The following is a 27,368-nucleotide window of genomic DNA, read 5'->3' as shown; positions in this document are numbered from 1 at the left end:
GGTAAAGCCATGGCCGATAAAATAACTGCAAAACTTGTCAGCAAAAACTCAAGCTTTCGCTTTAGCGTGAAGAATTAATTTCAACATGCGGTCCTGCAGCAAAGCACATCTGTGAAATTTTGAACATTGTTACGCTTTTAAATAAGTTCTTCTTTTTTCTGCCTCATCTTGAATGAAAATTTATTGTTATTGAACTTCCTGTCATGTTTCTTTCATTTGGTTGCCTTTATTTGGGAATTTTAGGTTTTAAAAGTGAACAGTATTTTTGCACGCTGGATTTCTGCTAATTTAATTTACGGCGACCCTGTGGTTTATTTGTTTACTTTATTCGCTTCGTTCAAATGTACTTTTTTGAGTCGTATTCAGCTACTACAGAACTCATGAGAAAAGAACTAAGTGAGCACTAAATTACTGTAACACAGTTAAAATACGATTTATCTCAAAATAATTGGCTTGTTATTTTGTCGTCTTTTTGATGTACAACTTTCATCTTTCTTTCACTGCACTGTATTATTTCATTGCGCAGCGAAGAAATTATCTGATTTCTTCTTTTTAAATTGGTATTTTCATAATTCTTTCACCTTTATTTTCTGGTGTTTTCTCAAAATAATGTTATCCATTATGGCAAAAGAGTGGAAATTCTGTTGCATTTGGTTTCATTTTGTCCTCGGAAGTCAAAAATTAACTCATTTTTGCATATTCAATTTTCTCAGCTTTTGTTACACAGCAAAGAAAAAAATATAATTTCTTGTTTTCTTATCAGTTTTACACATCAAGTTGAGTTCTTTTGTTGATATCTTTTAATATTTTGGCCCTTCATTTATTGAACTTTAAATAAACGATGTTTTGAAACCTGATCTCGTGTCTGTGGTTACTGTGCATATGGTTTATTTTTGTGCTTTCACTCGCTCTGAAATATTCCAAAAAACGCCAGGGAATTAGGGGTGGGTCGCAGCCAATTTTATGCAGGCGTCAATGGGTTAAAAGCCCCAGAGGTAGCGGCACTAAAGTGGACTCTTAACAGTTATGATAAGGTTAATCCAACTAGTTTGTTTGGCTACGATGTACAGTGAAAAAAAAAAAAAGAAAATAGAATTAGTTTCACCTTAGGAACTGTGATATCAAGCTAACATCATTTTTATCACGGTTTGGTTTTAACAGTCAGTCAGTGGCTTTGTTTATTAGAACTACATGGAACTATTCCTAGCAAGACAGCTAAACATCATGGAGTCTGTAATAGTAGCTAATGGTAAACGGCAGATTGGTGTTGATTCTGGATAACTTTTCAGACTCATTTTTAAACAAGAACCAATTTAATTATAACATTGTCACATAATAGCATGGTCTTATTCTGTTGCCAGCAATGATTGTAGTGTTTTTGGTTTGATATTCAATGAAACCACTTCAACTTAATATCGATTTCAAAACCCATTTAAATGAGAACACATTATTGAAGGTGAAGAGTGTTACCTAACTTGAGACTTGAAACAACCAGAAACACGAAAAACTGTATAAGTTTTATAAGATGCCATGAAATCTGCTGAATTTGGGAAGTTTCCTGGTCACATTACCCTTCCAAATGCCTGAGAGCCTTTTTGGTGACAAAAGGTCAGTTATAGAAAACGTTTTGTTACTTTATGAGAGATGGAATGAATGAATGAATGAATGAATGAATGAGTGAGTGAGTGAGTGAGTGAGTGTGAGTGAGTGAGTGGAAAAGGCAGCCAGTGAGCCAGTGAACCAGTGAGCCAGTGAGTCAGTGAGTCAGTGAGTGAGCGAGTGAGTGGGTGAATGAATGAACTTTATATAAGTGTCAGTTTTTAGCTAAATATTAGCTAATTGCGGACACTAAAAGAACATCCCAAATACAAAATATAAAATAGGTCCACAATGTGAACATGTGTCTAGTGCAGGGTGGATACTGGGAATTGATAGTTTACATGCAGATATTATGGTCCGAGAAATTTCTTGTGTGGGTTCTAAACATATCTTTGTATTTTGCTATTTTGTAATTTCTATTAATGGGTTGAAAAGCTTTAAAAGTATTGTAGTGTTGTTTGCCCCATGCAGGCTTAGAAATGGTCTTATCAATAAAAGCACAAGCTCATTGATAATTTTTTTATGCAAAGTAGAGCATCAGGTGTTTCTTTCTGCCACTTTTATACTTTGTTGCTTTTTTATTTTGTCGTTATTTTTCCTCACCCTCACCAATTTTTGTGTGGCTTACACGAGGTGTATAGCCACACTATGCCACGAGCTGATTTATTTCTTCATTTTTTTGTCTACGAGAGTCAGTCACCTGGTCTTGTGTCATACGGCGCACTAGCCACCATGGTCTCTGGTTTCCCCTGCTTTTAGTTTTAAAGGTAAGTCGTATTTGATTTTGAGCTTGGTCTTGAGTTCTGCATCTTATCATTTCTTTTATGTTTGTCGAAAATCTAGCTTTGTAATTAAGTACAAATAACGAAACCCATTTGCAATTGTTGTTTCACTTTCTGGTGTTTATGCAAGTTGACAAATCGAGACAATGGGAGTAGAGTTCCCATCGAAAGCTAGGACAGACTTGGCATGTGTCCAGTGCAGGTTCTACAGGAGCCATTGTACTTTTAAAAGCCAATATTCATTGCTTTGAATCGTCAGAAGTTTAAAATGTCTCCATCGGTGACCACAAATTCAACGACAGGACTGCTTGAGTTTGAAAACAACATAAATCACAGACGCCTCAAGACTTTGGGAAACAGAAGGGTAATATATTTCATTGTTTTACATTTGGATGGAATAAGTGGAACTACTTGTTTACAAATGTAAGTCATGGAAGAGGTCATTCAACGATCAGTTGACTGTAAAGCCGTCGATTTGTGGAATATATTTTTACCCTTTTGAGTAAGTACGCTTCTTCGCATGAACACAAATTCGAAGACAGTACCGCTTGAGTTTGAAAACAATATAAATCACAGACGCCTTCTCAAGACTTTCGGAAACAAGAGGGTAATATATTTCATCGCTTTACATTTGGATGGAATTAGTGGAATTACTTGTTTACAAATGTAAGTCACGGAAGACGTCATTCAACGATCAGTTGACTGTAAAGCCGCTGATTTGCGGAATATATTTCTACCCTTTCGAGTAAGTACACTTCTTTGCTTCAGTCTGAATATGAACTGTCACCTTTTCTCTTTGTCCAAAGTGAAATAAATTACCATATTACAGTTGATTTGCATTTGTTTACTGTACTTAGAAATCATAATCACATTGTTCAAAAAGTAAGCTTAGTATATTTGGAGATTTAGACAATGATTTCTATGCTAATTCTTTTTAATTAACATTGTTGATCATGCATTAATGTGATGTATGGATTTGCTTATTAACCGTATGGCCATGGACCGAGCGCAGTTCATGGTTTACCCGTAGTTTATTTTATATATTTTTTTTTAGTTTTGTTGGTGACCAGACCCAAACTTCCACTCGGCCAAATTTTGAATGATGCAACCTGTGATGTTTACTCACCAAAAGCTGTTGAAACATTAATACAAGGAAAATGTTACGGATATTGTTTTCTTTATTTGTGTGTAAAATATATTTTCTTTTGGTTTTATTGAAGTGTTGGATTCGAAGGGAAATAATAAATACGCTAAAAAAAGGTATTACGTCAGCCATGGAATGCGCTGATGTTGCAGCTTTCACTTTCGCTACGTGACGAATAAGATCGTGTTTACTTTGCAAGTTTATTTCGGCAGAAGCGACGGTCATCAATTTATTTGCAATTTTGCGAGTATTTCTCCTGGTTTTAGGCAAATGAAATAAATTCTTTGGCTGTTTCATCGCAGTGAGTTCGGTGATCAGAAGGAAAATTAAATATTTGCAAGCCAAGCAAAGACCAAGTCAGAACATGCAAGGATTACGTCATTGGTAGGGAAATAACCACCATACTGAAGGTAGCCGTGGATATTGGAAGTCTTAAATTATGTTACTCGTGTGACTACTTTGCTAGCCCTTTACTCGTGGAAAACACCAATTAAATTTAATCATGACGTTTAAGAAAGAAAGCTGTTGTTAATAGTGTTATTGTCGTATTGTTCACATCACTCATGCCCCATACATATCCCGAAGAAAGTTCCAGATTAAGACCATTACATCATCGGAGATTTCACAACGGCTACGACTGATGGTGTAATAATACAGTTTGTGTTGATCAAGTGATGTGATGTCTACAGTAACAAAAGAATCATCAAGGACTGCTTTGGAATGTGCACTGCATTGCGACTGTGGTGCTAAGCAAACAGTTAAATTTTAAAAGCGCGGTTATAAGATCTAACAGATCTTCCTGTTTAAATTTGTTAAGCCATATATACATGTACAATCAGTTTTATTTAAAACTGGATCATTGCATAATACAATTTGAGTTTTCATTGGCTTGTTAGCCATAATACTTGTACATCATTCAGGAATATGCCATGCTCTGCAAACATGGTTAGTTTATATTTATAATTTAATTATTATAAACAATTATTGGATGAGGCTTTTGTGATATACAGAATAATCAAGGTCGAGGTAAGTGTTATCAGCTGAAGCCAAAGGCTGAGGCTGATAACAATAACCGAGACCTTGATTATTTCAGATATCACAAAAACTGAATCTCATAATTGTTTTATTATACATTGTTTTACTGCGCCTTTCAATAACATGCGGACTCTAAAATTCAAAGCTCAACCGACAAATGCGTTTTTCGCTACCGTCAATCAAATGTTCAGCGGCTCCTCCCAGCTTCTGACTACTGCTGAGCGTACGATAATCAAATCAAATTGTCAAGCACAGTTCGGACAACATAGTCGCTAGCTGGGAGGAGCTGCCGAACATTTGATTGACGGTAGCACAAAACGCATTTGTTGGTTGAGCTTTGAATTTCAGGGTCCACATGTTATTGAAAGGCACAGTAAAGAAAATAACGACAAATGCATTATTGCACCGAACACAGTTTATTTTCGACAAGCCATGTTCTTACGTGAACTTGACACCGCTCTTGAAAACCATGCATTCTGCACACAACCAACAGATTATCAACTAATCTGCTAGCAGATTAGTGAATAATCAGTAGGTTGCGCTGTATCCCAGAATTAACTGTAGGCTTTTAGTCAATGAGAAAGCAGATGGTGACTACGATGTATAATAAAAACGATTATTGCACTCACGCTTGTTGGATATGAAATGATTATAGTGAACTCAATGCCACATGTCTCATTGGCTATCCATCGTCTCATATCCAACCTGCACTCATGGAATAACCGTTAATTATTTGCGGGCTTCATAAAAAGATTTAGGCTTCCTTGGGAATCCACTCAAATTAGAGCTATTGTGGTTATGCTTTGATATGGTGTGAGCTTGTATTTTGTGTTACAAATGAAGCTAAAATATTATTGAATTGAATGATTGACTGTTTGATTGATTGATTGAGTGATTGAGAGATATCTACACTCCAGTAGCAAATATCTCATCTCATCAGCTAGCACAAAAAATGGCAAATGCTCCCCAATTAACCGATTGCCTACATTTTAAAGGGCTTGCTTTGTAGCAGGAAATAATACAATGAATCAGTTAATCTTTTGCTGATTTTGCTGACTTTCACAAATAGTGTGCTAAAGCCTTAAGAAAAATTCATATTTCTTGGTTTTTTTTAAAGTTTTGTTTGGGATATATTTATCAAGGCCTATTAATCTTTTTAGTTATCAGCTAAAGCAATAACTTTCAATTACTCGCAAATTAGCAAATACATTTACAATACAGCAGTATCTCATTCACCATATTGTAACTACTAGTACGATAAAACTAAATAATTGGAAGCCCCACACGAGCACACTTTGTGATTCTCTGTACTAGCACCCTATTCTTTAAAAATACCTCTTATTTTCACCTTCTACAATCAATCACTGACCTTTCCAGTTGAAAATCTTTGTAGTGTCTTTCATTTTTTCATGATAATTCAGTTTAATCCTAATAAGTATAACTTGTAAGACACACATGTAAGCTCTGCAGACCTATTTTTCCTGGATGCCATAGCATGAATATGTCCCAAAATGAACTAACATACATATGGAAACAGGTACAGTAGTGTGCAAAAGTAATGCAAGCAGATTTCGAAGAAATTCCTGGCTTTTCTTGGCTTTTCGAATATATTTAAGTTGAAATGATATCTCGAGGAAATTTCCCCGCCTTTTCATGATGCCTATTGTTCCGATCCATGCAAATTTTTGAACGATAATTCGTGGTGCGTGATAATTTGCTCCTCCCGAAAATTCTCCACGATTTTTTGAATGATAATTTGTTGCTCCTGAAAATTCGCTGCAATTTTTCTAACAATCTTCCATTCATCAATAAATACAGTGAAATACATGAATGACCTCTCTGAAAATCGAGCATGAAAGAAGCCGTTAATCTGTCGAAATAACATCACAACTCCACGACCTGTTAGCTATGAAACTCACCTGGTTATTTTGCTAGGAACACTCAATTGTTGACCTTATCCAAAACCCAAAACACCACAGTTCCGATAAATACATGTACTTGTTGTTAATCACAGAATATGCTTGCCAAAAAGCCATTTTTACAGCGTGTACAGCCACACAATATTTTGTGCCAACCCCAGTCTCTGCCCGGCCTTGCATTGTTTGCTGCTATAGTGACCATTCATGACCAGGAATCATCCGCTATGAATAAAGAATGAAAGCTGCAAATTACTGGTTCTGTGGCAGATATACCGTGCTCAAGAAGACCAGCAAAGCTGTATACAAATGCAAAAGCATTTATAGATCAGCAGATGCACAAAAACAGCAAGATGAAAATCCGCTAGATCCAAAGTAGCTTCCAAAACGTGGGATTGCTGCCACACAAAGGTCTCGCACCGGCAATAAATAAACTTGTAATAAATGTTAGAAACGAATCGTGGTTGTACTACTGTAATGGAGGTCTTCCAAATTGTTTATCCCTGTAAGTTTTAGAGTCCCAAAGAATACTACATACGAAAATGGAGCAAAGTGCACACAGTATTTTTATAACAAATAACCATGATGGGGCTGGGATGGAATAAAACAACAGCTGAATGGTTTCTTGAGTGTTACACATTGACAAAATTCTGGTTTTCTATAAAAGTGAAGTTAAAAACTTTGTTCAAAGGAGGCTTCGATGACCCTTGTTTATGACGGTTTAGGCTGTATTGGTGTACGACAAGTATTGTGGCAACTTTGCAAAACACGGGAATCGTTGATTGCAACACATGGCATATCCAGCTAGAGAAAGGTGTGTTTTGATTGACAGGTCCTCACAATGTCGAGAATATGATTACGTAATAAGGGTGTGACGCTGTTAATATTTACTTAAAACTGACAAGAGACAGAAGAAGAGATCTTTTTTTGTACACGTGGGATCGAGTTGAACGAGCGAGTAATGAAAAGTGCATATCGAGAGTGATTAGCGTTGAGCTTGATGTAAGCCTGTATTGAGAAGTTAATCAGAGCATGCTGATTAACTTCTCAATACAGGCTTACATCAAGCTCAACGCTAATCACTCTCGATATGAACTTTTCATTACTTGCTCGTTCAACTCGATCCCACGTGTACAAAAAAAGATCTCTTCTTTTGTCTCTTGTCAGTTTTAAGTAAATATTAACAGCGTCACACCCTTATTACGTAATCATATTCTCAACACACTCCCCCCATATATCTCCGGGGGAGATATATGTTTTTCCACTCAAGTTCGAGCTGCCTCGAATAAAATAATCACACTCATCACATTGATAATCATTTCTCTTAAGGTAAACAAAACGACTGTCTCTATAGTGTCAGTCTGTCAGCTAAATGCAAGCTGATAGCACTGTTCGTTCAGATTGTCCATTTCAGACTTCCTCTTGGTTAATCTCTTGTAAACGTAAGTGCGCTGCAACTGCAGCATCACGTCTTGGGCGAAATGGGGCAGCCTCTGGGTTCATTCTCGCCTGCGATGCTGGCAGCTGTCTGTCACACGATAGTTCCAGGGGGTAAAGCTGTTGAATAGCACGTTCCACGTAGGACTTCTTGTAACTCTTTCCACCGTAGTAGGCCATTCCCTATTGTCTTGCTTAGGGCTGCCTTGACAAGATCAATCAATCGTTCAAACTGCCCTCCCCACCACGGCGCGCGGCTGAGATTGAATTGCCATTTGATTTGATTGATGGAGAGGTATGTCTGCAGTTGTTCGTCATCCATGACAGCTCTAATCCAACTTGCTGCGCCAACAAAGGTTCAGCCATTGTCTGAATAGATTCGTTCCGGTCGTTCTCAGTGCGCGATAAACTGCTTCAAACTCTTTAGGCACTCTGCTGTTTCCAAGTTTGGTAGGAGGTCAAGATAAATTCTCCGCGTAAGACTGCAGGCATATAGCAAGACATAGGCCTTTCCCTCTCGTTGTTTAGACACTCGATATCGGATTGGACCAGCGTAGTCCACTCCAATCACTTGATATGGGTTGGTTCCTTGCGCCTGGGTAGTTGGCAGGTTTCCAGGCGGCGGAGCTGCATACGCCGATGCTTGAAACCTCTTGCACCCATGACAGCTCTTGCGCACTTTCTTCACCAGCTGTCTCAATTTTGGAATCCAGTAACGGGTACGCACCTTGGCCATGGTTAGCCCCACTCACCCGTGCAGTGTTTCTTGGTGTGCTTCCTCTACTAGTCGGGGACCAAGCATGCTGGTTTCTGGTATGTAAACTTGATACTCTCCTTGTATTCGGCCCCGGCATTCTAATAGTCCATCCTGGTTTGGCTGTAGGTTCAGCACCACGCGATCTTGTTCAATGTCACAATTCTTCTGAGCCTGTTTCTCCCAGAAGAGCTGCTGGCTGTTTGTCTCTTCAGTTGTCAGTGGTCCCAGGATGCGTGGTGTTCCTAGGTTACGGAGCGAGTTGTGTGCGAATCTCCGCATCCACGCACAGATACGTACAGCTTTCTGTAACTGAAACCTGTGTAGCACTTCTTCAATCTCGGTTTTCTCGTTTACTGCAACTCCCAGCACTTTCTGCACAAGTTTAGCTTCGGTTTGGCTTTCTTCTGATGGCTCGTTTAGTACGTCCGCTGGCCAAAGTTCTGGAGTTCCAAGCCACTTTGGTTGATGCCACCACAGATCAGCTTCCTCTATGTGCCCTCCATGACTTGCAAGATCAGCGGGATTATCTGCTGTGGGAACATAGCGTCATGCCACCTCTTTGTGACTGATTATTTTCTGCACGCGATTTGCTACAAACTGCTTATATCCTCCTTGCCCTCGAATCCAGTACAAGGCTACTGAACTGTCCAACCAGCATTGTGTGCTTCTTACAGGAAGCCCGTCCAGAGCGTCTCTCACATTGTCAACGAGGTTCACAGCCATGTGACCAGCGACCAATTCCAACCGCGGGATGGTCAGTCCTTGTTTGGACAGTCTCGATCTAGCTGCAATTAGGCCCTGGCTAGTTCTGGATGCTTGTCGGATGACTGCATAAACGCAGGCTGCGACTCCATTTGCGCACGCGTCTCCAAACGAATGTAGATCGATTTGTTCGATTTCCTCTTGATGAACAACTAGCGATCTCAGTATGGTAAAGCTTTCTGGCAGTTTGCTTTCCCACTTGACCCACAGCTTGGCAAGATCACCTGATAGGTCTGCGTCCCAGGCTCCTTTCGTATCACAAACTGCATGGTAGATGAGTTTGCCACTAAGTGTCTCTGGCGAGACAAGTCCCAGGGGGTCATATATCTTTGCTAGCTTAGCTAAGATACCTCTCTTACTCAGCGTTGCTTTCTCTGGTGGGACTGTGATGCTAAGTGAGTCTTGTTCTTTGTTCCACGGGAGACCGAGCATACTAGAAAATGTTCCTTGTGGGACTCCTAACTGCTGCTTTGCGTAGGTTGGTTCTCCTTCTGCTTGAGGAGACTGCTTTGATTCCAGCTTGGGGACGTTTGAGTGCCACTTATGAAGGTTGAAACAAGCGTCTTGGAAGATTGTTGTGGTCTTATCTTTCAGTTCTTGAGTCTTGCACACTGTAGTTGATCCCGAGATTAAGTCATCAACGTACAGTTCCTTGCGAATCTTGGCTACTAGTTCCGGCTCTTTCTCCTCCCAATGGTTAAGGTGCACCTCGATCACTCCACCCAGTAGAAAAGGAGATGGTGCAAGTCCAAATAGGGCTCTGGTGAATCTAAGGGTCTCCAATGGGGATTGTTCGTCTCGGCGCCAGTGAAAGCGCATTGCATCGCGGTCAGACTCTTTTACTCTCACTTGCAGAAATGCTTTCTGTAAATCGCCGGTAATGGCCATGGGGTTAAAGCGCCCTCTTACTAGCACGCTCCAGAGTTTGTTCTGCAGGGGCAGGCCAGTATGCAAACAGTCATTTAGCGACGGAGCACCGCTGAAGGCTCGTGCTGATGCGTCGTACACAATTCGCAGTTTTGTTGACTCCGCTGTGGTTCTCAGGGCAGGTTTGTGTGGTATGTAGAATTCTCGGCAATTACTAGATGACTCGTCTGCTCTCTCGACAACCCCTTCTTTCTTCTGATCTTCAATTATCTCTGCACATTGATTTGTCAGTTCCTGACGCTCAAGCTTCTTGTTTAGACTTGCGAGTTGTTGAAGACTTCCGTCCTTATTGTTTGGTAGCAAAGGATGATTTCCTTGCCATGGTAAGCCAGTCTCCTACCAGCCCTCCTTGTGTCGCACAAGTTGCTCTTTGAATTCGGCATACACGCTGCTCTGGTCGTTAGGGTGTGTGTCAGACAACCCAAGTACATCAAGACGACAAAGTTCCTGGTAATCTACATGGGATGTTTGAGTTAACAGTACATTTGTTAAGTCTAGAGGCTCTTTTCCTGGAGACATGATAATCCAGCCGAATTTCGTCAACTCAGCCACCGGCAGACCAGGCTCACCGATCTTCGGTACACTCTCTGTTTTCACTTTAGCGTAGTCACTGGCTCCTAGAATTATGTGCACTGGTAGGCGGCTCTTTGTGTCCACATCGTTCATTACAACTCCGGACAAGTGTGGATTTCTTGCGATCACTTCTTGATACTTTGGGTTTTCCAGGAAAAGCAGTTCTCCTTTGTCCACTTTAGTGACTTCCACAGGCATTGAAAATTCTCTGTTTACATCAGAAATGGTGATAGTAGCCAGCTCTACTTCTCTTGTTGACGCTCCTAGCAACATCTCTATCTTTTGGACTTCTTTCTTGTGCCCAATGCTTGAAATGCGGTCCAAAAGGGCAGCAGATGCGTACAAGCTCCCCGCACCCGTGTCCAACAAAGCGCGACATTTAATTCCTTCCACTTCGACAACAACAACTGGATATGTCACATTTCCAGTTGGAATTCCTGTGGTGACAAGGAGTGGATTGGTCTTGTTTTCTTGCTTGTGACAAATGGACGTGTGATGTTTGCAATCACAGATCTGACACCTTAACTTGCTTTTACACTCATCAGCGTGATGTCTTACACCTGTGCAATTGAAGCACAGTTTTTTCTCTGATAGGATTTTCTGTCTGTCATGAACACTTGTGACCTTTGTACAATTAATTGCTCTGTGTTTGTCATCCTCGCAGTAGACACACTGATTTCTGGAACACGGCTTTGATTGATGTGTATTGAAGGCAGGCAGGGGCGGTTTAAATTGTTGATTTCTTTTCCGTTGGGTCTTTCTCTGGCTTTTCTGCAGCAAACTCTTCTACCGGATTGATTTGGGTCCACTTCAGCAGCTCTGTCAAAAGATCTTTGAAACCCCAGTCCTTCCAGCCTTCATTTCCACGCACCAGATCGGCCTTGACTCCTTTAAGCTTGTCCAAAGTACATCTCACGTTTCCCTTGACATCTGCGAGCCGTCCAAGCGTGTCCAAACTTTGTACGTTGAAGTGCAATTGTTTATAAAACTCTTTGACCTTTCTTGGATTTGCTCCGGTAATAATCGGCAGCTCCATTATGTTCCATGGAGTCATCACCTGATCGTGGTGGAGTGGTTTGCGTGTCCCAGTGACCCCAAAGCTATGTCGGCGGGTGCCATGCGCACCTGGTAGGGTCACCCATGCTGAACAGGTCAAAGGGTAGGGGTCAGACGAAGAGGCTCCCTGGTCCTCCAGGTTGGGGGTTGGGCTGCGGGCTGATAACCCGCTCCTGTAAAAAACATATTATTACCGAAACCAGAAGCAGAATAATTTCAAATGATCTGGGGGACGTCGTGGTCACTCCTCACACCATTATGTTCTTGATATAGGCATTTACAATTTCTGTCGGTTGTCCATATTCCGCTTCGAGAATAGCCTTCGCGTTTTCGTATCCTTCCTCTGTAAATGGTAGCCCATCAATATCTTTGCTCACATGCCGCTCCAACAGCTCTTTTAGATATCCAAATTTAGTGAGGGGTGCCAGGTCAGTGGAATCTATTTCGGATGTAAATTTCCCCCAGAAAGGGAGCCATTCTTCTATCCTTCCATTGAACTTCGTTATGGATAATTTGGGGAGCTTGGCAGCTGAAGACGATTTACATTCTTCAGTCGCTTCGGTGGCTGCTTTTTGTTGTTCACAGTTTTTCTCAAACTCTGCTTTCTGCTCTAAAATCTCTCTTGAACTCCATCTGCAGTTTATGATTCTCCAACGCTTTTTTCTCCTGCTCCTCCATATCTATCGCTTGGATTGTGGATTGAACTCTGTTTGTTGCTTGGTCAGCCTTCTCGAGGTGTTTTTCGATTTCTCCGCTCCATGTTTTTATTGCGTCCTTGCTCTCTCCCTTTGTGAACTTCTTTTCCTCTACTGTGGATTTAAGCGTATCCACTGCACTAACAATACTTGTAATCGATGATTGGTGGCGCTCTAAAGATTGTCGTTCTCGTTTCTCCACTATCTCGTCGGTTTGGTTGAGCTTGAAGTAAAGCATTTTAACTTTGGTGTCCAACTCTGCTATTTGCTTCTCCGTCATATTTGCTCGGGTCGGATTCTTGCTCTTGTTTGAGCACTCTCACTTTCGTCTTGTCCCGTCGGAGGTGCCGCTTGTGTTGTGAATTGCTTTAATGCTCTGATTAACTTCTCAATACAGGCTTACATCAAGCTCAACACTAATCACTCTCGATATACACTTTTCATTACTCGCTCGTTCAACTCAATCCCACGTGTACAAAAAAAGATCTCTTCTTTTGTCTCTTGTCAGTTTTAAGTAAATATTAACAGCGTCGCACGCTTATTACGTAATCATATTCTCGACAACAAGTTGTTTGTGGCTGTTTGCTTTAGCAGCTTAATACCCAGAACTGGAGATGTTTCTGTTTTGTTTGTGGAACGAACTGAGCTCGCTGTCTTCATAATAGTAATTAAGCAAATTCTAACTGAATTCAAGAAAACAAACCTGCTTGAAAAACTTTCGCAAATTTTTGGCATGTGAGATTCAAGTAACATACGTCATAGATAACACTGTACGTTATCCTCTTATACAGCAATCAATGACTGCATACCGTGTTCTCTGGCACGAATTTACAAACAAATACATGAATCCAAATTTATCTTGTGTAAGTTACATGAAAATTGCACGCATGCTGGCGAACTGCCATTTAGTGCCTTGCAAAATTTTGTGTATAAGCTGGTGAATTATCGTTAGTGCTCGCAATTTTTCGTTAACTTATCAAAAAATTCGAAGAAATGTCGTCTTTTGTTCTAGCAAATTATCACTCAACAGGCCGCAAAATTTCAATTAAACTTTGGAGCAAACTTTTGCACATTTCGCTGTATGCCAGGATAGTTTCTTATGCAAAGTGGAGTATCAGGTGTTTCTTTCTGCACTTTTATCCTTTCATGTCTCTTTATTTCATTGTTATTTTCCCTCACCCTCCCTAATTTTTCCTGGGTGCCATAGCATGAATATGTCCCAAAATAAACTAACATACATATGGAAACAGGTATGTCAGAAAAAATGGTGAAGCACTAGCATTAGGAAACACTTCTGACTGGTTCTACAGAGAGGAATACCAAGTTCACCTCACATTCACATGCTTATGTAGTTAGAAAATGTACCAGTATTTGGAGTTGATGATGATGCTATTGTTACAGAGTTTATTGATAACATTATTTGTTGTCAGTTGCCAGTTAATGACCCGGAGCTGCAAAAGCTGGTTAACAGGCAGATTCACAGGCCTTCTCATACCTGTAGAAAGAAATCAAAGAATAAATTTTGATTTAATTACCCAAAACCACCCATAAGGGCAACTGAAATACTTTATCCTTTAAAGAATAATACACCTCGACACAACATAAAACAACACAAAGACACCTGGAAAACTATTTAAAAAATTAAATAACTTGAAAGAAGGTGAACGTATAACATTTGAGGAACTGCTTCTGAAGTTAAATCTTACTGAAAGTAACTATAAATTGGCCATAAAATCAGCATTTAACTTTCCGACCATATTTTTAACGCAACAACCAAATGAATTAAGGATCAATAATTATAATGTTAATTGTCTTAAGGCACGGAGAGCAAATATGGATATCTAGTTTGTCCTAGAAGGGGCCAAGATCGATCTAAAACTGGACAGCATCTTTTAAAGCATTTCAGTCCTCCACATGGATGAGTAATTCAAAAGCCATGTCATAGTGAAAAAGTATCTCTTAAGAAAAACATAAAAAGGTCAATGAAAGACAGAAAGCACTGGTTTACTCACCACAATACCCTCTTCTCAACTCCTTCTGTGAAACAGCGTGAAAGCAAAATGTCTCAAGTGACCTCTCTCTTCGGGAAGACTTCAACTCAGAACCAGTGTGTCTTGAAGGGACAGTAATGACACTAATCTCGAATTTAGTGACACTAATAAACCGCCTAAAGCAAAAATATTCACCCCCTTTCTTCTCAAACACTTCAACTCAGAACTGCACTGCTCAGAATTTCAAATGGCGTTAATTTTCGTAATACATTGTATTTTCCACTGGCTGAGGAATGAAATAAGTGGAAAATGTTTTCTCACACACTGCTGGGGCCTGGGCCCAAGGGCTTGTTTTTTGAGTCACATGCTCAGTGTTGTTTGTCAGTTGCTTTTTTGCTGTCCACCATTGCTGATGAATATTTCAGAGCCCAGTCCCCACCCAACCCTTTGTGTGAGTTTTCCTATGTTATATTTTGTGTTTAAGTTTTTGAAGAAATCAGACAGAGTAATTGATCTATTGTGAAGTTTGCTGGTGTATATGTAATAGCACATATACAACATGGTGTAATTGAATTTTCTACTTCAGGAATATTTGAAGAGTTCACCTGCCACAAATCTCTGTTAAAAATTCCTGTTTTAAAGAACTGCAATTAATGCAAGATATTCAAATGCTGCTGAAGACACTAACAAAAAGAGATGTCCAAACATTTAGAGCAAGTTAAAGATTCTGGACATGCCGCTAAATTGGCTTCTTGTTTGTTTATTATCACCGCGTGAACAGGAGTCACTGATTTGTCAGTTTTTAATTGCAACCAATCGTGCATTAAAACAAATAAAAAATAAAAATATCTTGTTACATTTACCTGCAACAACAAAAAAAATTTCGAAACTTAGCAGAGTTCTCATTCATAACTAGCCATCCGAAATTTCTATGGTTTTGATAGAGAAAACCACTTCAAATGAGTATCTCAGTATCGATTCCAAGAAACATTTCAACGAGAAGACAGTATTACTCTGTGAACAGCGCTACTTAATTGAGACTTGCATTCAGGAACTGAAACATTTTGCACAAACATAAATGATTTAAACTTAATTTTTTTTTCATGAACTTCACGTAATGCAAATTATATTGATGGGAACCTGGCGAATACCACCAGAGACAAAATAGTGCATTTTGCACTGAAAACAATCATTCTTGTCCTAGAAATCACCAAGTTGTCGAACAGCATTTCATTCGAAATTTCACTTAACGCAACCAAAGCCTCGATGACATGTTAGTGTATACCAAAGACTGTGATTCCTTGGCTGATTTATCGAATTCTGAACTCTTTTGAAACCCATCGACAACATACTGAGCTTAACTATAGTAAACACAGCATCAACAATGTCAGAATAAGGCCAATACAAGAATACCTGTTTCTGTTTGTAGAAAAACTAAGATGGCCATTCTAAAATCAGAATGAAATCTTCACACACAATCTGATTGCTGTGACATACATACATCTCTCGCTCGCTCGCTCATTCATTTACTCACTCACTCACTCACTGAACTGCTACTAACATAGCCCAGACCTGTTGACTAAGAGATATTTTTTTAACAAAAAAAATAACTCAACAAAAGAAACTGGTCATGTCTAACTAAATGAAATTACATGTCAGTTGATCTGTTTGTAAACTGGTTCACTTGTTAAATAAAGTCAGCAATGGGAGTCATTTCTTACCTTTGAGGAGACTGCTTTTAGAACACCTTCATAAATATCTCCATTTCTTACCAAAATACGTGCTGTTTCACCCTGTTAATAAGCAAAGTAAAAGTAAACTTGTGATTGCTTTTGGTTATCAATTGTAGTGGATTTTGGTTACAAATTGTGATTGCTTTTGGTTATCAATTGCAGTTGCTTTTGGTTATCAATTGTGATTGCTTTTGGTTATCAATTGAAAGGCTGTATGCAAGAACATCCCCTAGATTTTTCGGCCATTTTTGAAAGTGCTTAAAACTAGCTGAATTTTGGCATGTGGGCTTCGTTTCACCTGAGAAACATTGCTCTGAAGTTTTTTTGGCTGGGTTGCTTTTCGTTCTCAAGAAATTACGTATGCAAAAAAGGCACACAGGTTGGAAAAACCGAGTGGTTTATTGCATACGCAATATCTCAAGAACAAAGCAAACTTTAGTGCGAAAACTATGGGACATTGCTTAACATACCTGAACAAAACTGCATGCGAAATTTGGAGCGTTTTCGACAAAGTTCACTTTTGATTAAAATACCTGACGCCCTTTTCCCGCCGAGTCCTTCAAATAAACGAAGCCGGGCCTTTGTTATGATAAACAGAGCCAATCCTTTGTTATATGTCGAAGTCTTGCCTTGGTTTATCATGACAAAGGATCGGCCGCCGCGACTGCAAGGACTTTGATTTTACTTAGAAACCAGCAAAATGTCAATTTCACGCAGCTTATATAAGCTCAAATTTGTTGATTTCAGGTCAAAAGTGCTTAAAATGTTGACTCATGTTAACGTGCGATGGCAAGGATGTTGATTTCTCTTAGAAAGCAGCAAAATGTCAATTTTACGCAATGTAAAAGCTCAAAAATGTCGATTTTAGGTCAAAAAAGGTTTAAATGTTGATTTCATGTTCTCAAACTCATTAATTATTCATGAGCTGATGACCCAATCAGCTCGCATCAATTGGGTCAGGTGCATGTATGTTGATACCCAATGAACATACCGATCAAGACACGGTAGATTAGTTCAAAAACTGATGAAGACACTGATCAAGAAACTTGAATTTTAATCAGTCTTAATTATAATTCTAAATACAGCATTTTTCCCGCTTAAATCATTGCTTACAACAACAATACAGCAACATATTATTCCTTCTTAGACATCGTTACATTAATTGTACAGTTTTTGAATTTTCCTTTCTGGAAAACAACATCCGTTAAAGATTGATCCTGTTTCTCTGTGGTAAAACATGTAGTTGTACTAACAACACTTGGACCTAGGATCTTTGAAACTTTAGACACATTTTCTTCTGTAGGCTTTTCGTACTGCAACAATGCATTAGAACGATGCCCCGACCTTTCGCGAATCAATTTTTCTTCAACCCCAGAATTGAACAGGGAGGAAACACAAGTAACGCGCAAACTGTGAGCGGTTTTGCGTTTAAAGCCTGCTGCGTCGCACATGTCAGGCAAAATCTTGTTCAAGCTGTTGATGCCTACGGGCGCTTTATCGAATGCGAACCTAGTTTTTGATGGCTTAAAGTAAAATGCAGTAACTTCCTTTGCATGAGTCTCAACTAACCCTACATACAATCTGAATATCTCAACAAGGCACGGCTCGTGCTTTTCCTCAATAGAATGACAAACGTGCTTGACCACTCGCGGCACATACTTTAGATCACAAAGACCTCCATGATAAGTTTTAGAGGCATTTTCTTCAAACTTAATAAAATTTGGACCAATTTCAAAGTTGTTTACAACAATATTTCTGTGATCTCTCCCCCGCAACCCAAAAACTTTTCCGTTGTAGAAATAGATCGTGTTCAATAACGACTTAGCTGATGTAGTTCCCAGCAATTTCTTTTGCCAGAATACTGCTTCTTCTTGCTCGCTCACAAACTCCTTTTCCTCTTTCTTACACTTAATGTGAAGCCCTTCTCGAACGCCATTCTTCATCTCGGCATCTAAGCAACGTCGGAAAAGGACAAACCTTCAAAAAATAACACACAAAATTAAAGTCCTGAAACAGTGCATTTTAAATTACTAACCAATTCGGTCTAAAAGTTGTCAAGTACCTTTTGTCACTAGCGTCCAGAGGATTCAAAGCTTCTGATCCATTTTTCTCCTCCAAATAACGCTTGAGGGCACAAATGATACCATAAACAGACTTCGGAGGGTATCTTTCACCGGACTTTTTAGCTACCTCCATCACAAATTTTGACAACCAATAGTTCAGCGACAGAGCGTCCATTCCAGCAATATCTACACTCACAGCGGTAACATTGTGTAAATCGTAGTCCTTGAAGAGACCGCCACAATCTAATACCGGAACTTTAACCTCTCTCAACCTCTGCCATTCGGCAAAAATGTTCACAGCCCACTTGTTTTTATACTTAGTTGAAACTGGAACAGCATCATTCACCAAAACATTTTCTTGAGAAGAGGTTTTTGGACCTCGAAAACGTTCTGATCTCCACTCGATCTCCATCACGCGGCATAATGTTAATTTATTAAAAATTCAACCTTTAAAACTTGCCCACATGGCCGCATATAAAAGATTCATTTCATTTACCATATGAATAAAAAACAGACAATAGCCTATTGAGCACGCCTACTAATTACCTATTCTTCGAAAAAAATTCTCATGCTACTTTGAGAAGCCAGCTCAAAAACTCGTGCTTCGTTTTTCATCACGGGTTCCAAACACCTCGAAACAATAAAAGCACTCCACCTTCGGCGTCGTGCTTTCATCTGTTTCTCGGTGTTTGGAACCCCTGATGAAAAACGAAGCACAAGTTTTTGATGTTGATTTCACTTAGAAAACAGCAAAATGTTAATTTCATGCACCGGATAAGCTCAAAAATGTTGATTTCAGGTCTAAATAGGTAAAAATGCTGATTTTACGTTAACGCGTGATGGCAAGGATGTTGATTTCACTTAGAAAACAGCAAAATATTAATTTCACGCAGAGTATAAGCTCAAAAATGTTGATTTCAGGTCTAAATAGGTAAAAATGCTGATTTCACGTTAACGCGTGACGGCAAGGATGTTGATTTCACTTAGAAAACAGTAAAATGTTAATTTCACGCAACTTATAAGCTCAAAAATGTTAATTTCAGGTCTAAATAGGTAAAAATGCTGATTTCACGTTAATGTGTGACGGCAAGAATGTTGATTTCACTTAGAAAACAGCAAAATATTAATTTCACGCAGCGTATAAGCTCAAAAATGTTGATTTCAGGTCTAAATAGGTAAAAATGCTGATTTCACGTTAATGCGTGACGGCAAGGATGTTGATTTCACTTAGAAAACAGCAAAATGTTAATTTCACACAACTTTTAAGCTAAAAATTGTTGATCTCAGGTCTAAATAGGTAAAAATGTTGATTTTACGTTAACGCGTGATGGCAAGGATGTTGATTTCACTTAGAAAACAGCAAAATATTAATTTCATGCAGCGTATAAGCTCAAAAATGTTAATTTCAGGTCTAAATAGGTAAAAATGCTGATTTCACGTTAACGCGTGACGGCAAGGATGCTGATTTCACTTAGAAAACAGCAAAATATTAATTTCACGCAGCGTATAAGCTCAAAAATGTTGATTTCAGGTCTAAATAGGTAAAAATGTTGATTTCACGTAGCGCGTGACGGCAAGGATGTTGATTTCACTTAGAAAACAGCAAAATGTTAATTTCACACAACTTATAAGCTAAAAATGGTTGATCTCAGGTCTAAATAGGTAAAAATGCTTATTTCACGTTAACGCGTGACGGCAAGGATGTTGATTTCACTTAGAAAACAGCAAAATGTTAATTTCACGCAACTTATAAGCTAAAAATTGTTAGTTTCAGGTCTAAATAGGTAAAAATGCTGATTTCACGTTAACGCGTGACGGCAAGGATGTTGATTTCACTTAAAAAACAGCAAAATGTTAATTTCACGCAACTTATAAACTAAAAATTGTTAATTTCAGGTCTAAATGGGTAAAAATGTTGATTTCACGTAGCGCGTGACGGAAAGGATGTTGATTTCACTTAAAAAACAGCAAAATGTTAATTTCACGCAACTTATAAGCTAAAAATTGTTAATTTCAGGTCTAAATAGGTAAAAATGTTGATTTCACGTAGTGCGTGACGGAAAGGATGTTGATTTCACTTAAAAAACAGCAAAATGTTAATTTCACGCAACTTATAAGCTAAAAATTGTTAATTTCAGGTCTAAATATGTAAAAATGTTGATTTCACGTAGCGCGTGACGGAAAGGATGTTGATTTCACTTAGAAAACAGCAAAATGGTAATTTCACGCAACGTATAAGCTCAAAAATGTTGATTTCAGGTTTAAATAGGTAAAATATGGCAGCCGGAAAATAGTGTTAACATCTGGAACTTACTTTGGTTATCTGGGACAATGATTATCTGCACTGAACAAATAAACATCAAATAAGCACTTTTCCAAATACAGCAACGTCTTAAATGGCTAAAAATCACGAGATAAATACATATTTTTCGACAAACGCGATTGTAGCTTTATGTCACGCACCACCTAACAGATTAACAAATTAACCCTTCTGCGCAACAACGGGTCTCCATACATCTGCATGTCCGCTGATCCCAGAAGTTCAAAACACTACAAACCATGCCGATATGAAATAAAATCAATGCAACCTGGATCACAGATCTATGTTATAATCGATCGCTACTTGTTGGCCATTATTATCTTTAAATGAAAAAAGCCGAAACAATCTAGTTACCAGTTCGAGAAACGCGAGTAGAACGTGATCGCAATGCATGCCAGGAAGGGTCTTTACACCTCGTGCGTAGGAAAACATGGCGGTCGATACAAGACAAATTTTATAAGTCAAAAACCAGTTCTCGCTTTCCAAACTTTGACACTAGCAACGCTTGGCAAATGGGCCACAACTCACCAGAGGGTATTTTTCTTGGGCAAGAACTGCTCTTGGACTTTACTGCCTGGCTCGATCTGACTTCGAATGCTGATAACACGATTATGGTATATCAGCTACCTTTGAAGTTTCAGAACACATTTTGATTCTTTAAAACATGCTGATGACTTACGGGTTTATCGAGGCTTTATGATGCCTCTCAACCACCAGGCAGGCATACAAGGTACTTTAACACAATGCTTAAGATATTAGTTGACAGAGCTCTAATGCGGCACATCTCTTTTTTGTTCGATGGTATTTTGTTTGCCGCTCAATCGATTCACGTGTTGTGTTTACGTCACAATAACCGATGTAAACAATCTGTTCCCAGATTTCCGCTCTATATACTATTTTCCTTTGACTTTAAGACAGCTAAGATTCAGTGGAATAGACTATAAACAGTCTGCCTGTTTGCTGTTCAACAAAATAATAAGGTTTCTTTTGTTTTTTGTTCAACAAAAGATCTCCAAAAGATTGCCGCTTGGAAAACTGAGCTTTTTGCATAAGTTATTTCTCGAGAATGAAGAGCACCCCAGCCAAAAAAAATTCAGAGCAATGTTTCTCAGGTAAAATGAAGCCTACATGCCAAAATTCAGCTATTTTTGAACACTTTCAAAATGGCCAAAAAATCTAGGGGACGTTCTTGCACGTGGCCTTTCAATTGCAGTTGCTTTTGGTTATAAATTGTGATTGCTTTTGGTTACCAATAATATTATTGCAGTTGCCTTTGGTTATCAATTGTCGTTGCTTCTGGTTATCAATTGTGGTGGATTTTAGTTATCAATTGCAATGGATTTTGGTCAAGGATTGTAATGCTCATTGCTTAAGGTGGCATTTCATAAATTGTTGTGGTGGTTTTGATCAAGGGTTGTGGTGATCTTTGGTTATGAGTACTGGTGTTGTCAGCAGGTGTGGTCTTTTTTGACCATTAGGGTTCTAGTGACATTTGGTCAAGGGTTGTGGTGTTTGGTCAAGGGTTGTGGTGTTTTGTCAAGGGTAGTGGTGTTTGGTCAAGGGTTGAGATATTTGGTCAAGGGTTGTGCTGTTTAGTCTAGGGTAGTGGTGTTTGGTCAAGGGTTGTGGTATTTGGCCAAGGGTTGTGGTGTTTGGTCAAGGGTTGTGGTGTTTGGTCAAGGGTTATGGTGTTTGGTCAAGGGTTATGGTGTTTGGTCAAGGGTTGTGGTGTTTGGTGAAGGATTGTGGTGTTTGGTCAAGGGTTGTGGTGTTTGGACAAGGGTTGTGGTGTTTGGTCAAAGGTTGTAGTGTTTGGTCAAGGGTTGTGGTGTTTGGTCTAGGGTTGTGGTGTTTGGTCAAGGGTTGGGGTATTTGGTCAAGGGTAGTGATGGCTTTGGCCAAATATTGTGGTGGGTTTCGGTAGACATTTTTATTAATAGCAACATTCATTTAACGGCTTTGCAGATAAAGCAACAAAGGGTGTATAAACTGAAACAATTGCAAACATTTGTAGACTGTTGCACTGCTTAATACGCTATCAACCTGTTCATATAATAAATACATCTACATCTTTGAACAAGCATACAATAACTATTACTTCACATTGATTTTAACATTTCTGAGTAAATGGATAATTAAGTTGCATTTTGTTGATCATTGCTGTATCAGGAAGAACAGAATGATGGTAATAAGTACCCAAGAATAGCAATAAATAATTTGTTAATAATGTGTATTAGCTCTTATTAACCGAGCATGAGGTCTGTATGGGAGAATCTTGACTGAGGTTGTGAGTACAGACCGAATGTAGTGAGGTCTGTACACATGACCAAGGTCAAGATTCTCCCATACAGACCTACTAAGCTCTGATGGCAGTGAAACAAGACCAGTTTAATCCGTTTAATGTAACTGGTTTGTACTAACTGATATTTTGCTTGTGAACGGCAATGAGCTGAATATAATTCTGCCAAGGTTTGTTCGTCCTCTTTACTTTTTTCTCATCAGGCTTTTTGGCACTTCCATAAATATTGTTTGTTGAATAGTCAAGGATTTTGCATTTTAGTTTGCGACTTTTTCACCACAAAAAATTACCGGTTTAGATGCCAGTCTAGATGGGAAAATCTAGGCTGCTTTCAACATTGATTTCAGCCAATCAAATTTGTGAATTTGGTAGTTTCCAGTCCTTGTGAGACAGCCATGTAATAAAACTTAATAATACCTAATTGTCTTAATACACAGTGGGTATTACACAAATGTACAAACTTACCAAGGTACTTGTTATGTAATAAACCATAAATTTGTTTAAATAAATGTCACTGTCGTAACCATCATCGACCTGCAAAAAAAATAAAAAAATAATTTAATTTAAAGAATCCTGTTAAATTAAATGTATGCCATTTTGTTCTGGTGGAAGGTGAATTGCTTCTGTGACACTTTCCTTGGATGGGTAATGTATAATTGCACAGGCAACAAAATAAAGTTCCTCATGGTTTACATGTTTCTCCTGCTTCAGGCCCTGTTCGACAACAACCACATATTTTCACTCACAATGAAACGGCAACATAATGACTGTCAAATGGTTTTGAAATCCCAAACCCAGTGTTTTTTTCTTCCTTACAACTTAGGAATATGTTGAGGAAAAGGTTGTTGTTATTCATCGTGGTAGATGCAATAATAAAGTGTATTATCGTTTGTCTCAGGATGTAGTCACTTGAGATGTAGATTACAACGTTTCGACTGCTTACTGCTAGTCTTCTTCAGGCGATAAGGTCGACTGATTGCACGGTATCATTTATATCACAAAGGTCGGCTGTGATTGGTGCATTTCGATCCTCCTATTGTTCCATTGTTCTGGCGAGTAGCTGTTCCCTCAGTGGTCCGCTGTTGTACCGTTCTCCTGTTGTTGTGTTTCTTGATCGTGGGTATCCATGCTTCAGGAATTTCAGTTCCACTATCCCTGTTGATGTTATTAGGGTGAAGTCTTATGTGAATAGCTTCCTTGACCCTACGTGTGTACCAGTGAGGATCTCGATCAATAAACTTGACCTCATTCCAGATAGGATAGTGGCCGGTCTTGTGGGTGTGTTCAGAAACGGCGGAGGTCTGGGTACGGGCGAGTCGTATATCCCTGTCGTGTTCTTTGATCCTCTCCTGCATAGATCTCCCTGTTTCCCCGATGTAGACTTTGCCGCACTCACAGGGAATCCTGTAGACAACACCATCTTGTTTAGCCGGGTTGACGGTGTCCTTTGGTCGCACTAAGTGTGTCGGACTTAAAGACGGTGCGAATGCCTTGTTGTTCTAGGCAGCGGCGGAGAGACTCCGAAACTCCTTGGACATAAGGTAAAATGGCGGTGGATTTAAATTCCGCGACAGGCTGTCTTCTTGGGGTTGTTTGTGCCTTTGTGATCAAAGAACACAAATGATAACATAAATGACACCGTGCAATCAGTCGACCTTATCGCCTGAAGAAGACTAGCAGTAAGCAGTCGAAACGTCGCGATCTACATCTCAAGTGACTACATCGTGAGACAAATGATAATACACTTTATTAACTTAGGAATACATCCCTTATTTGATTTCTTTAATTTATTTTTTTCTCAGCTTGTGAGTGGGTGGAACCCAACAAATCCTACAATCTGATTGGTTCTGAGAACAGGCGGAATTTTCTCATCCAGACTGACACAGTGGGCAGAATCTGTCGTGTTAATCTATTCTTGTGAACGAATTAGCGGTAATGGTCAATCTTTTACTTTTTACACACATCCATCTGCGATCAATCAACAGAAGTTTATCTCTATTTGTTTTTTAAATGGCACGGACAGTAAATAAATTCAATTGAGTGCTTTGAAGTTGTGAAAATTTGTTTGGTTGTTTGTAGCTCGGCACCGTAATGGCACGTAATCCTGTGTTTCTCTCACCGCACAATTTTTGAGCAAGAAATGAGTCGATTTCAGTTGAGTTTACCTCTCTGATTGTTGCTGTATTTAAGAGAATTTCTGTGGAATACACTTCATGAATTTCTTCACTTTCTGCTACTCAATTTACAGTAGAAAAGTCTGATTTCAGGTGATTCGCAACGACTGACAGAAATTGTTTTGGTAGTACAACTTCAAACTTTGCACAAAATTTCACACCAAAAAACACTTTTGGAGAAGTTAACTGGTGAAATAAATGCAGCTATCATAAAGACGTTAGCCTGCAAGCAGGCTCACGTTGGAGCACAAGCACGCGCAGCATAGCCATGAGTGTGAAATCGAACTGTGGAGCCGTGAGACAAGAAAGTGAGCCTGCTCTGATCTCTGCAATTTTTTTATTTCCACCCTGGAAACTGCAGAAAAGAATAAGTCAATTAATTTTCACCGGAAGTATGAACTTTGGCAGCTCAGATTTCTCAGGAAAATTGTAAATCTTTTTCATAACAACATGTATGCGCCATATCCGTTGTTGATAAAGTTTTGCCGAAGAAAAACTGTCAACTTTTATGTCTACTAAGGACACACACTTGATTCCAAGTGATCTTGCTTTGGCAATCTGGTCTTTGACGATGCTGGTAGACGGACAAACGCCTTCGTGTTGTTTCGTTGCCCGCTTGCAATCACATACGTTTGTAATATTTAACTCTGCCCATATGCAGTTGGCAACATGTCTTGATTCATTAACATACTTTCAACTGCTATTTCCTGCTCTCTCTTTAGTTTGAAATTTAGCCAGAAAGAGACTGGAGCTCTGTTAAAACATCAGTAATATGCACAATCAACTCTTCCTTTGACTCCAAATGTGGACGACTTGTCTGTTTATGTGCGGTAAATTACCGACTCCATGGGGATTTAATCGCTCCTCATCAAACATAATAGATTGACAGTTTTCTCGCCTTTCCCACTTTTCAACCAATGGTATTTCACTTCGCTCAGACGAAGCAGAAATGAAAAAAATTACAGAGATCAGGGCAGGCTCACTTTCTTGGCGCCTCTTCACCAGACTCCTTCCCGTCGGATCGCTTTGCTCTTCGCCGCTCACACATGTGACTCAAAAGTGAGCCTGCCCGCAGGCTATAAAGAAGTTCGATAATTTGTTCCTTAATGAATCTTTCTTTGTCTTGTATCTGAGTTACTCACTCGTTCGCTCGTTAAAATTTTTTTAAGTACAAATGGTTTGTAGGCGGCATGTAAGCCAATTCAATGACAAAGTTCTGTAAACAAACCCACTTGTAAGCCAGTTTACCTCAGGAAAAAAATAAACATGTTATTGGCTGGCTTAGACTTGGTCTGTATAGCAAAAAACTGTGACCGCGCAGTCAGTACAGTCACAGTTTTTCACTATACGGACCGACCAGCCAGCCAATAACATATATACATATTTTCATTTGTAAAATACAGGTTTTACATTAAGGGCTGGGCATTGGGTAAACTGACCAGCTGTGAGGACAAGAAGAAGAAGAAGAAAGAAGTTCAGTTGTAATAATTTTCCCTGCCTGTTAAAACCAGTTGCCCTCCTGTTTGAAATGCTAATAAAACCACTGCAACATCTTCTTTGGATTCTCTACCTCAAGTCACCAAGAATGGGTGGTTTCAATATCCATACCCATACCACAGGCAGCACTTCAGAATTCCGAAGGAGAGGGGGGATTCCATAGACTGGAATTGGCCAATTTTGTTTTTCTTTTCTTTGTTTTTTTTTGGTGGGGAGGGGGGGAAGGAGGATCACTCTACAAGGAAGTCAAACAACTCAGTCAATCAGGTCTTTGCCTGCTTGTTCACTAAGTTGAATATCATATATTTACAGTTTCTGAGATGGAATGAAAGGATGAGTTTCTGATTTATAAAGTTGATAGGAAGTTAGTGAGGGCTCTTGAAATCAGTTGTAAAGAAAAGGGGTTTGAATAATGATGGAATCTTGAAGACATGGGGGATAGAACAGTTTGGGATGCCAAAGGCAAGGAGGGTTTTCAAGAGTATTTCGGAATTATTTGTTCCTTAAAGTACATATGACATGAAAAATAATTTCTGCTTATTTGAAAGGCCTTTCAAAATACAGAAGAATGGCATTTTTCTTTTTGAAATATCTTTCTTCATTTTAGA

The 27,368-nt window shown here is 39.2% G+C and overlaps 3 protein-coding genes, 1 long non-coding RNA gene and 2 pseudogenes across 4 annotated transcripts in view; all 6 read right to left on the bottom strand.

Annotated features, from left to right (window-relative positions):
* LOC110045195 (uncharacterized) overlaps positions 1–27,368 on the bottom strand; it is a 74,172-nt gene that overhangs the window by 30,246 nt on the left and 16,558 nt on the right. Inside the window, exons 3-4 of the mRNA XM_089280063.1 lie at positions 23,555–23,623; positions 16,396–16,467 (exon numbers count right to left, since the gene is read on the bottom strand). Coding sequence (XP_089136189.1) covers positions 16,396–16,467; positions 23,555–23,623 — 141 coding nt within the window. The remainder of the gene's footprint in view (positions 1–16,395; positions 16,468–23,554; positions 23,624–27,368) is intronic.
* On the bottom strand, positions 226–14,110 carry LOC149097264 (uncharacterized). Its single transcript, XR_016204279.1, has 2 exons — positions 14,049–14,110; positions 226–6,701 (listed from the first exon to the last, which is right to left on the bottom strand). It is a non-coding gene; the product is annotated as an uncharacterized LOC149097264 (long non-coding RNA).
* Positions 7,454–8,949, bottom strand: LOC149097267 (uncharacterized; annotated as a pseudogene).
* Positions 9,012–9,864, bottom strand: LOC149097266 (uncharacterized). Its single transcript, XM_089280065.1, has one exon. It carries the CDS (start codon positions 9,862–9,864, stop codon positions 9,217–9,219), a length of 648 nt encoding a protein of 215 aa, XP_089136191.1. The 3' UTR covers positions 9,012–9,216.
* LOC149097265 (uncharacterized) lies at positions 9,886–11,205 on the bottom strand (annotated as a pseudogene).
* Positions 17,442–19,132, bottom strand: LOC149097263 (zinc finger MYM-type protein 2-like). The gene is made up of 2 exons (XM_089280064.1): positions 18,470–19,132; positions 17,442–18,384 (listed from the first exon to the last, which is right to left on the bottom strand). The coding sequence occupies exons 1-2, from the start codon at positions 18,880–18,882 to the stop codon at positions 17,541–17,543; spliced, it is 1,257 nt and encodes a 418-aa protein (XP_089136190.1). The 5' UTR covers positions 18,883–19,132; the 3' UTR covers positions 17,442–17,540.

The sequence above is a fragment of the Orbicella faveolata genome, unplaced genomic scaffold (assembly GCF_042242905.1).
Source record: "Orbicella faveolata isolate gen_17 unplaced genomic scaffold, um_ofav_v1 contig_47, whole genome shotgun sequence".
In the NCBI taxonomy this organism is placed as follows: Eukaryota; Metazoa; Cnidaria; class Anthozoa; order Scleractinia; family Merulinidae; genus Orbicella; species Orbicella faveolata.
This window is presented reverse-complemented; position numbering and strand designations above follow the sequence as displayed.